The 11,518-nt window shown below is 40.1% G+C and overlaps 2 protein-coding genes across 5 annotated transcripts; both read left to right on the top strand.

Annotated features, from left to right (window-relative positions):
• The first annotated feature begins 2,100 nt into the window (after positions 1 to 2,100).
• On the top strand, positions 2,101 to 3,376 carry LOC104932383 (trypsin). The gene is made up of 5 exons (XM_010747589.3): positions 2,101 to 2,212; positions 2,288 to 2,441; positions 2,607 to 2,869; positions 2,965 to 3,101; positions 3,191 to 3,376. The coding sequence occupies exons 1-5, from the start codon at positions 2,173 to 2,175 to the stop codon at positions 3,338 to 3,340; spliced, it is 744 nt and encodes a 247-aa protein (XP_010745891.2). The 5' UTR covers positions 2,101 to 2,172; the 3' UTR covers positions 3,341 to 3,376.
• A 2,902-nt stretch (positions 3,377 to 6,278) lies between these two features.
• Positions 6,279 to 10,947, top strand: has1 (hyaluronan synthase 1). Of its 4 annotated transcripts, none has more exons than XM_027286382.1 (6): positions 6,716 to 6,826; positions 7,255 to 7,960; positions 8,083 to 8,308; positions 8,439 to 8,571; positions 8,672 to 8,835; positions 10,869 to 10,947. In XM_027286382.1, exons 2-6 carry the CDS (start codon positions 7,268 to 7,270, stop codon positions 10,919 to 10,921), a joined length of 1,269 nt encoding a protein of 422 aa, XP_027142183.1. In that variant the 5' UTR covers positions 6,716 to 6,826; positions 7,255 to 7,267; the 3' UTR covers positions 10,922 to 10,947. The 4 variants fall into 4 exon arrangements, with proteins under 4 accessions (XP_027142181.1, XP_027142183.1, XP_027142182.1 ...); XM_027286381.1 differs by lacking the exon at positions 10,869 to 10,947 and adding an exon at positions 9,448 to 9,886; XM_027286380.1 differs by lacking the exons at positions 6,716 to 6,826; positions 10,869 to 10,947 and adding an exon at positions 6,279 to 6,487 and having other exon boundaries at positions 8,672 to 9,886.
• Positions 10,948 to 11,518: the final 571 nt, after the last annotated feature.

The following is an 11,518-nucleotide window of genomic DNA, read 5'->3' as shown; positions in this document are numbered from 1 at the left end:
TTGTTGATCTTGTTGCGGTGCTGACTGGAAATCAAACCCTTGTCTCACGGTTATGGAGAGGTCAGGAATTTTGTTTTTCAAGTCAAAACCCGATGCCAGCGTCTTTCACTCCTATGGCTCGGTGACAGTTTTTTTCCATGAAATACACCACATGGGGGGAAAAAAAGAAGTTCAACCTCAATAACCTAAACCACTTCCTTACATTCGTCCCTACTTTAACCACAACGCCCGGTCCCCCTCAGCAAACCTAAGGGATATGAATAATCAGCTCTGGGCTCTGTTAGACAGCAAACAAGCCTGGCAGTGCATAAGTCATACAGTTCTTTGACACAGTGCTTTCTCTGTCTGTCCGAGGGTATTTTGAGGTACAGTGGAATGGGGATTAGGGAAACCGGAACTGGTTAAACAAGAGAACCAGATGGTGAAATGAATGGAAGTTTTGATCCTTTCCATAAATTGTAACTAAGAGATAGGGTGGCAAATGCTGGAAAAAATGCTGGCAGTTTTAGATTGCAGTGACAGCATCAAAGTATTTATTTAGTAACCCTCTGGGGTCCGAGCAGTTCCTGATGATTGATAGGACCACAGAGGGTTAATTTATCCAACTGATCACATCTTGAATGCTATTTGTGCAGATGTGCAACTAAAGCAGCATCTGGATGTCATATGTGAGACTATCAAAGACATTTTTGAGCAACTGGCTCTGGGACTCTTTGCATTTATCACACATTTTAATGATTTTCCCAATTTAGGTTTTCTCTAATAAATGTCACTGAAATGACCTGCAGCCTGTTGAAAGCTTAACTGAAATGTATCTCTGGGGTGTAAGTGTAGTGAAATCTAGACACAACACGTGAACAAACACAACCATGAGATGTTTGTTACATGTATTTTTTCAGACAGAGTACATTTCTCAGCAGAATGTGCCAAGATATTGCACTTGATTGCAATCAAAAAATACAAGCAATGATCTTCAGGTTGCAAAAGGATTGAGGTGTGTGTGTGTGTGTGTGTGTGTGTGTGTGTGTGTGTGTGTGTGTGTGTGCCACACAGTCATAAGGGAGGGAGAACTTGCCTGTGCTGGATGGGAATGCGTTATATTTTAGCCTTAAGTGTATAATCATAGGGTTTGGTAAAATGTACCCTCACATTTAAATGTTTTCCTGTCTGGTGCTGATAAACACCTATGCTTATACATGAGTAACCGTGCCTTGTACGTCTTAGTATGTCTCCATTCTGAAACATTGACTCAGCAATGACTTCTGCAATGTCAAAACAGTAAGAGTGCTGATTTCCTTTACATAGGTCATGCAACAAAGCAGGGATGAAGATGTAACAGATGCATTTGTTTCCCAATCCTTTTACGGGTAGAGTTTCAAAACAGGATCGTAAAATGCAAAGGTTCTGCTTAACAGGTTGTTTTTTGTGTAGCTTATTTAAATAAATCGTGTATATGACACCCAAGCTTGTAGAATTGTATAAAGGCTAACAAATATGCCAACAAAACTGTGTATTGCAACACAGCATACATACTGCATTTGCTCCAGGCAGCAGCTCACTGATAGCAGACAGCCTATCTTATATGAGCAAGCAAAACATTTCAGTTCTACTAGTTTTGCTTTTTCTCCCCTTTTTTTGGCACTCTGGGTGTTGAAAAATGGCACGTTGGAAATGGCACATTTTTACTCTTTAACCACAACTTCCACCGACATACCAAATCTTACTCAACATCCATCAGGTAGAATGTCACTTTGTGGTATAAATGTAATACACAGCAGATGGTTCTGTAATAAATCTATTGTAGGAAAAAATATGTACTGATGCTCCAGTGAGATTAAATTTACAAAGAACAGTGAACTTAAATGTGGAGGAAAATTACTCAAAAGCTCATGGAAATCGCAAAAAAAACCCCACATTCATTACAACATAAATGCCATTCAGATTGTTTCCTCGTCCAAGCTGTTTTTCACTGTTATTTTTACAGAACTGAAGTGAAATGTTCTTTTACTGTTTAGTGTACATTAAACCCAGTGTTCTGGGGAAATGTAACACATGTTAAATGTTTGAGGTGTACCTCTGACGATAGAAGACCTTGAGAGAAAGGAGATAAGAGGACTAAAATACTCGAATCTAAGAGTGTGAGGGCACATTTAAGCTGCTGAGCTGACAGACATGAAGCTTCTCCTTCTTCTGACTCTCTTTGGAGGGGCAGGTACAGTATACTACAGGCATTAAATGGCACAAATTTTGATGTTTTCGTCACTTTATTTTTACTTTTTATCTGCAGTTGCCCTGAAGGATGATGACAAGATCGTCGGTGGATATGAGTGTCCAAAAAATTCTGTGCCCTACCAAGTTTCTCTCTTCACTGGGTATAACTTCTGTGGTGGGACTCTTCTGTCTGATGAGTGGGTGCTCTCTGCTGCACACTGCAGACCAAAGTAAGAAAGATGATCGCTAACCTCTGTTTACAACATAAAAACCCAAACTGTAGCAGCTGATGGATTTATGTCGTAGAGCTCATTGTGATTTCCCCTTGGGTTGCTAGTTCTTGGCGCGTGGAAGCAGCAAGAGCATAAAGTTAAAGATGGATTTATTTCTTACAGGTCAAATATAGAAATTCGCCTTGGAGATCATGACATCTGGGAACCTGAGGGGACTGAGCAGTACATTATGTCTGCCAAGTTCATCCGCCACCCTGACTATAGCTCCCGCACACAGGACAGTGACATAATGCTGATCAAACTGAGTCAACCTGCCACTCTGAACAGCTATGTACGCCCTGCTAGACTTCCCTCAAAGTGTGCCAGTGATGGAACAATGTGCCAGATCTCTGGATGGGGGAGTATTCGCTCCAGCAATGAGGGCTGTGAGTTATACGCTGCTGCACAAACTAGAGTAACTGTGTGTTTTTCATGCCATTATTGTAAATAAAAACATTCTTTTATGTTCTGTCTTTTCCAGCAAGATACCCTGCTAAGTTGCAGTGCCTGGAAGCCCCTCTCCTGAGTGATGACACATGCTTTAATTCATATCCTTTCCAAATCACTGAAAACATGATCTGCGCTGGCTATCTGGAGGGAGGGAAGGACTCCTGTCAGGTAATATAGAGATCATGGATCATGTTTCTTCTGTTTTATATAAAAGATGCACCAGTGGAGGTAATTTTCTAATCTTTTTTTATCTTCAGGGTGACTCTGGCGGTCCCATGGTGTGTGACGGAGAGCTGCAGGGAGTTGTGTCATGGGGGCATGGCTGCGCTTTGAGAAAAAAGCCTGGGGTGTACACAAAAGTTTGCAATTACATCTCCTGGATCAAGAACACCATGGCCTCTGGCTAGGCAGCAAAGATATTAAAGTCGACTATTTGATGTGTGTGTGTGTTCAGTGTGGTTTCTACAGATTTGTTGTCAGAATGACAGCAAGTAACTACAAATAAAACATGCTGCGTGGGGAGAAGCACACCTGTCTTTCTCCTCATGTCTTCACACATACACATAGTAATGACTGCTACAGCTCTCATTACAGACAGACAGGTGTTTTGCTCGGCAGGTATCTAAAACATGTATGTCATTCGTGTGTTAGTGTATTTAAAAAGCCACTTGAGCTCAGTAATTCATAGCTCTTGTAGGCCTGACTGTAGATCCAAATGGAAAGTATCAAAGAGTGTAATATACTGTGTAACACAACTAGCTGCCTCCATGGCTGTCACAGTATTTGGCCGCATGAGCTCTGACTCAGGATGACTTTACGATGAAATGGCAGGCATGTTTTTTACTCATGGATTCCTTGGTAAAACACAGAAGGGTTGAGAAACAAACCTGGCATTTGCAGTCAGACAACAGTAAATCACTGAGGAGCAAAAAATGCTATTACGCTGCTTTTTGTGGTTTGAAACTATAAAACATGTTGCCACACTCCATAATCACTGATTAGGCAGCGCTGCTACATATGTGGTACTGAGACAGTTGACTATCAAGTAACATTTTTAGCTGTAGCTCATCCAAACTCTATGAGATTGCAGTTTGAGTTCCAAGTTGTACTGGTTTCGCCTGCATGTTAAAGTTAGCGTTCATTTGAGTAAAAATATAAATGTAGGAGCCAGACATCTTGAGCTTCAAAAGGAGAAAATAACTCCGTGCCAGTGACACCGCTCTGTGACCTCTTCATCAAACATACAAACTAGCAATCAAGCAGCATCAGGTGCACATGTGAGAATGCTCGATCACAAAATACCCAAATGATTTAAGTGGATTTTGGTTGCTTGGGTGTGGCACAGAGCAGAGGAGTGAGTCACCAGGCATTTGCTTGACCACCGAATAAAGACCTAACGAGGTTTCCGTGTACTCATGCGCTGTGTATAATAAATAGCTCTCATCTCTACGAAGCATGCTGGATGCTGCACTTTTTTTGTTTTGTTTTTTGAAAACATGGTTTTCAGGATGTTGATTCTGGAAACTCAGACGTCTGTATTTTGAATCCTACAGAATTCCACAAACCATACTACTACTAAGATGTTGTAGTAGCTTGGTAAAAGAGTCCTTCTCCTTCTCCTGCAGTGTCCTTTACAGTACGTGCTCTTAAAGTAGCCACACACTAATGCAGTTTATCCCTCAGCAATGATTAACTAAAGATATGTCAGACGAAATCAGCAGTTTAGCCTTGACCTTTCATAAAAATGGAGCTTTCAAAGGAAAAAAGAAGCAAGGGAAAATATCTGACATGGTTGACTGAGTACTAATTCAATATGTGAAAAGACTCAATAAAAATACCTCACACAGGCATATATAAAATATTTAATTGGAAAAAAGACAGCATATTAGAATTTATTAATTAAAAGTGATCAAACAATAGCAGAAAAACATGTTAATAATAAAAAATAAAAAATAATTTCATATAAAAAGTGGCAGGAAGTTAAAGTAGTACTAGTGGTAGCTGATATATAGTAGTGTAAATAACAACTAGACATTCAATTAAAAGGGGAAAAGGGAAAACAAAATGACTGAAAATGTGTAGACTGAAGCATTTAGCTTGTTATACTTTCCCTTTTTACATATCATTGTAGTGACAATAGGCAAACCCATCATCATGACTAGAATTAAGCTGCACCAAAAACAAACAAAGCAAAAACAGAAAATCATTCAGACTTCAGTTTTTTTTATTTACTTCTTTTCCAAGTTTCCCCTTTGACAGATAGACATGGCCATGCGCAGCCCAGGATTCTCATGTAAAACATAACAACTACACAACCACAAAACAAGATTATGTACAGCACAGTGTTGTAAAGCACATTAATGAAAACATGCAGCGCTCATGAGAACCCCCACACATAATAACATATCCAGTAAGTCGAGCCACTTCCCTGTTCCTATACACACATGACTGGCACAGCCTCCATACATGACATCAACCGCCTGGTGGCTTCTATTTGGGTCTGAGCTGAAGCGTGTTGACGCTAAGGCCAGCTCCTGTGGCTAAGGGTGTGGACCCTCATGAGCGGTCAACAGATTCCCCTGTAAAAAAAAAAAAACTCCAGGGATGTAATCATGGTTAAATCAGGACAGTGCCAGCAACTCAGTGAACCAGAAAGGGCTGCTTTAATCCTCTGAGGTCAGAGATTAGTACAAACGAACAGAGACAAGACTTCAGTGTCATTTCATTTTCTGTTCCATTCAGTTTGTGACACTGGCTTTGACTCCTCTCATAGCTTACCATACCTTAGTACCATTTTGGTTTGACTGTTGCAGTTTCAGATAAGAGACAGCAGAGGGCAGCATCCAACTTGTGTCGAACCTTGATTTCAGTTTCTGGGCTTCCTTATCTTTTCTGTCTCAAGGTTAATGTGACTGAACACATCTACACACACTCTGTTCAACAAATGAAATGAAACAAAAACGAATACAAATATTAATTAAATGATATGTAACAATAATAAGTAATATGGAAAAAAATGTCTTAGGTTTTGGATTTGGGTTAATATGTTTTTAATGTGATGTTTTTATAAAGACAAAACAAACAAACAAACAAAAAGAAATCTGTTTAAAAAGAGTATTGGTGCGGCCCCCTTGCAGTAACTCTGAGAACCCCCTAGGGGTCGTGGACCCCCTCTTGAAGACCCAGGTCCAATTGGTTCCAAACTGCTCCCTCTCTCTCACAACAGCTCAGCTCTCTCGTTCTTTCCGGAGGTCACAGACTTTTAATTTCTAAAGTGGGAAAAAAAAAAGCCATGCAGCCATGCGCACACTGCTGAAGTCCTCAGACGTGCGGGTCCGGGATACCCGCCTAGTTCCTCCTGACTCACGATTGAGTCAGCGGGGGCGCGCGTAATTGATAATCTCCAAGGCATAAAACGCGCACACATGGCTCCGTCCCTTTTTCAAACTGGTAGCCTATAAAGCCAAAAAACTTCACACAAGTCGCCAGACAAGAGAAACACAATTGGAGCAGTGGATGTAAAGCCAATTTAAATCCAAGGGAACTTGATACAGGTACGGTGAATATAAATAACGTTGGCTTGTTTTTATTTACGTTTACGTTTTTTTTCTGTTTACTTAGGAATTACTCATAAATTCGAAATTTCAATACATTTTGAGACATTTAAATCAAAACTGAACAATTTAAGTAAAGTCATGACAAGTCATTAAAGATGATGTGATTTAAAACAACAACAACAACAACAACAACAAAGAACTATTATTTTAAATAACAACATTTCTGTTATTCCTAAAGCTTTTACATGTTACATTTATATTCTCTCTTTTAGTTATTTATTATTTGAAAGTTAATGTAGCCAGCTGACAGCACAGGTGTTATCTGTTCAGAATAAGGTATGGTACTTGTTTCTCTGTGTGTGTGTGTGTGTATTCTTAAATGTTTTAAATATGCTATAAATAAGATGTCACTGAGTACATGTTCAAGTTAAACAATTTAATTTTTTTTAAATGTAGAAGAATTTACTTTACACTGCTATACCACCCGAATTGTTACATGTGTTTGTTAACAGTAACAGTCATGTATTCAGCATTTAATAAACCATAGACTGGAGTTTAAAGCTTTTTGTCTGCCTGGTAGCTGTACCATTTTCCATCTTGTACATATAGCTTGTTAAAATGTCTTACAACAGTCCACATAAAACAGCTCATTTCATACACCCATTTTTCCAAACCGCAGCAAGTGTCTGTACATTTTTAGCATGACCAGGACCAACAAGTTTCGTACAAGCCATACTAACATGTGGCGTCTTTGTGCTTCTTAGGTAAAGAAACACAATGGAGCTGAAACCTTTACTGAGGAAAGTGGGCTCAACAATCTACGCCATCTTCACTTTCCTCTTCGCTCTGCTGGTCCTGGGCGTGATGGTGTGGGCCTATGTGGAGGGTTTCCAGCTGGCGACCTCCGTGTATGGAATCATCACCTTTGGCTTTTATGGACTACTCCTCGCAGTCCATGTGTTGATTCAGAGCTTCTTCGCCTTCATTGAGCACCGGCGAATGAGAGCTTATAAAGAGCCATGCACTTTTAACAAAACCATCGGCTTCACGATATCCGCTTACCAGGAGGACCCTATCTATCTCAGAGACTGCCTTAACTCCATCAAGGCTCTAAATTATCCTCCTGAGCTGCTGCGCATCATCATGGTGGTAGACGGGAACTCCAATGATGACAAATATATGATGGAAATGTTCAGAGAGGTGTTTGCTGACCAAGACCCTGGCTGTTATGTGTGGAAAAACAACTATCATACATGGGACCCCACCCAGGTCCAGGATGTGGAAATGGCAGCAGAAATGGGCCCAGGGGGTGATGCTGATTATGTTATAGGGGAGGATCCACAGAGAAAAGCTGTAGAGCGCCTCATCCAGAGCAAGAAGTGTGTGTGCATCATGCAGAAGTGGGGCGGCAAGCGGGAGGTGATGTACACAGCGTTTAAAGCCCTCGGATCATCAGTTGACTATATACAGGTATTTATTTTTCTTTTCAAACACATATTCCAGTTGTATTTTGTCAGTCAAGATAATGTTAAGAAAGGAAAAATATAGTGTTGCACATTTTTAATGACATGACTCGCCTTTTTCCTCCCCAGGTGTGTGACTCGGACACTAAGCTGGACCCTCTGGCTACCATGGAGCTGTGTAAAGTGTTGGAGAGCAACCCCAAGTATGGCGCTGTGGGAGGAGATGTGATGATCCTTAACCAGAAAGAAAGTTTTATCAGCTTCATGAGCAGTCTTAGGTACTGGATGGCTTTCAACATTGAGAGGGCCTGCCAGTCCTTCTTCAACTGTGTGTCATGCATAAGTGGTCCTTTGGGTAAGAAAATGATTTTTTTTCTGTGATGTGGATCAAAGTTATGATTCTACATGTCAAGCAATGATAGTCAGGCTTTAATGCATGGTTGTAACTAATATTTTCTTTGTTTTTGTGGTATTGCTCCATGAAGGTCTGTACAGAAACGACATCCTCCAGCAGTTTCTGGAGTCCTGGTACAATCAGAAGTTTTTGGGAACTCACTGCACATTTGGGGACGACAGACATCTTACCAATCGAATGCTGAGCATGGGCTATGCCACAAAGTAAGAACCTTATCAACACTGTGCACAGAAATGACATCAGACACTGATATCTTGATGAGTCTTGATGAGTTCCATATCTCATTTTCACATTTTCCTTTAGATACACAGCCCGCTCCAAATGCTACACAGAGACGCCTAGTCAGTTTCTGCGCTGGCTGAACCAGCAGATACGATGGACAAAATCTTACTTCCGTGAGTGGCTCTACAATGCAATGTGGTGGCACAAGCACCACCTCTGGATGACCTACGAGTCCATCGTGTCAGGTATTTTCCCCTTCTTTGTCACCGCCACCATCATCCAGCTGTTTTGGACTGGCACACTGTGGGACATCCTCTGGGTCCTGTGCTGCATCCAACTGATCGGGCTGGTGAAAGCTGCTTTTGCCTGCATCCTGCGCAGAGACATAGTGATGGTGTTTATGTCTCTGTACTCGGCTCTGTACATGACCAGCTTGTTGCCTGCTAAGTACTTTGCCATTATCACCATGAACAAAAGCAGCTGGGGGACTTCGGGCCGGCGTAAGATTGTAGGGAACTATATACCCCTCCTCCCTCTGTCAGTGTGGGCAGCCCTTTTATTAGCTGGGTTTGGTTACACAATCTACAAGGAGAGTTTTATGGACTGGTCAACTCCAGCCAAGATGAAGGAGGCAGAGTTTCTTATTTTTGGCCTTGCGGTCTACGTGTGCTACTGGCTGTTTATGATGTTCCTCTACTTTGTGTGGTTTTTCAGGTTATGTAGGAAACGCTCACAAAGTTACAAGATCAGCGTGTAGGTTCGAAGTGAAGAACTAACAGGAGTAGGATAATTTATTTGAATTAAGTCATTATATTATTCAGTTGATACCATTTATTTATTCTGTTTTGCATTTTTAGTAACTGATGGACTGAAGCTTTTTATGCAGCTGCTGAACCAACAACCCCAGAAAACAAGAAAATAATTTATATTGGTAATATTGGTGAAACTTCCAGATTACCAGAGCGTATTGAAAAAAGTAAAAAAAAAAATGAAAAAAAAGATATAAGACTAATATATATAAAGACAAATGTTTGATTCATATGGAGATGCTGTTGCACATTTAAATGACAGTACTCAAGGGGTAATGGATCTTGGGTTATGTGTATGCATATTACTTTAATGACACAAAGAACCCCGCTCACGGACTATGTTAATTTAGTGACCACTGTTGTTTTTGCACTGGATCCTGGATTGCACTTAATGCAGCATTGCAGACCTACTTGAAAATACTGTTATAGATGGTAGTTATGATACTGCACAGTGGAAAAAATGTAAACTGTATCTCTCAAAAAAAAACCAAAACAAACAATGACAGTAATGACGCTGTGGCTGAGACTAAAATATATTTCTTCTAATTGCTATTTTATTTAATTTTATCTAATTGCTGTATACTTTGCTGATATTTAGAGGCGTGAGATGCACTTTGTTTAATTTAACATTCCAGAGGAAAGTTGACAAAAAAACATGTACGTTTTTATATATATTTTCTAAGCAATACACTTGTTGTCATGACTGAAAATTGTCTGAAAATGTGAAAGAATTGATGATTTTGGGGAGCTTGTGTAGAAATTAATAAAGTCTTAAAGTCGATTGATTTATGGAGAACAACAGAATATTTGAGTCTGTAAATCACTGCTATCACAAAGGGAGACACAGTTAAATAATACAGTATACAGGTGACACACTGCAAAATATAACATCACCTCAAATTAGGCTTCACGCTACACATCATGAACACACAATCATAGACTTAGCTGCTAACATCACATCATCTTGACAAGATGGTACTGACAAGTAAAATATCAGTACCATAATATCAGGAGTCAAGCTAAGTGAGCTAAGTACATCCAAGTATTACAAGTAAATAGTAAAACTGTTTATAGCAGGATTATATCCATATGTCACGTCTTGATTTTATTGATCCCTGAGATGGAAAATTGCTTGACAACAGGAGATCCTGTAATTACAAACACAGTAATCTAAAGTCATGAGATGAGCATTATAAAAGAGATTGAATCTTCTACAGAAGTTGTTGCAGGCTTTTATGGTTGAGGAATGATAGTGTGGACAGTTCAGCCCAAAGTTATATAGTTTTTCCTGCACGGTTTGCTGGTAGGTTACCATCTCACCAATACATTTCATGATCAATTGTGTGACCAAAAAAAAAATAAATAAATCCAGAAACACTGGATTGACTGAAAATTGACTAGTCTGAAGAATATCTATTGATCTGACCAGTCTTATGGTCTTTCTTTCCTTCTTTTTTTGTTGCTTGCAGGTGTGGTGGTGAGAGAGAAACTGGAAGGTTTGCTCAAGAAGGTTTCTAAATGAGTAAAAAGACCAGGAAGCATTTCGTAACCCTGATAAAGCTGTTCAAATTCAGTAATAGTGAAAGAAATTACCTCCTATGTCCTCTCCTAACCACTTTTCCTTGAAAAGACAACTGCGGTGCTCAAAGAATCCGACTTCACTTATGCCACTGTGCAACAGTGGATGTTTTTGATGTGGTCTGTGATAGAGATGGAACAATGTGAGAGGTCAAGTTATGTTTTAATTCCATGGAATCGTTTGGCAGTTTATCTAATGATTCTCTTATAAATTCCAGAAAGCACAAATTACACACGCTCAATTCCAGCATGCACGACTAATTACGCCACGTAACTTCCGCAAGTTTCGCACATGCAGTTCAATCAGTAGTAGACAATGGCACCCACTCAGTTCAAACGCTCTAAAGTTTGGCTGCATTTTACCAAAAAAGATGGCAACAGGGCGACTTACAATCATTGAAAAGTGGAGACACGACGAACATGCAGAAACATTTGCGCACACAACATGCAATATTTTATAATGAATGTCATGTTTTTGACACGCTTCGGACTGGAGATGAATCTCAACCTGGCAGCAGCGGCAGCAGCCAGGCTATGACCA

This window comes from Larimichthys crocea, chromosome XIII, assembly GCF_000972845.2.
Source record: "Larimichthys crocea isolate SSNF chromosome XIII, L_crocea_2.0, whole genome shotgun sequence".
Classification (NCBI taxonomy): domain Eukaryota; kingdom Metazoa; phylum Chordata; class Actinopteri; family Sciaenidae; genus Larimichthys; species Larimichthys crocea.
Note: the sequence above shows the minus strand (reverse complement) of the source record. Positions and strands in the feature narration are given on the sequence as shown.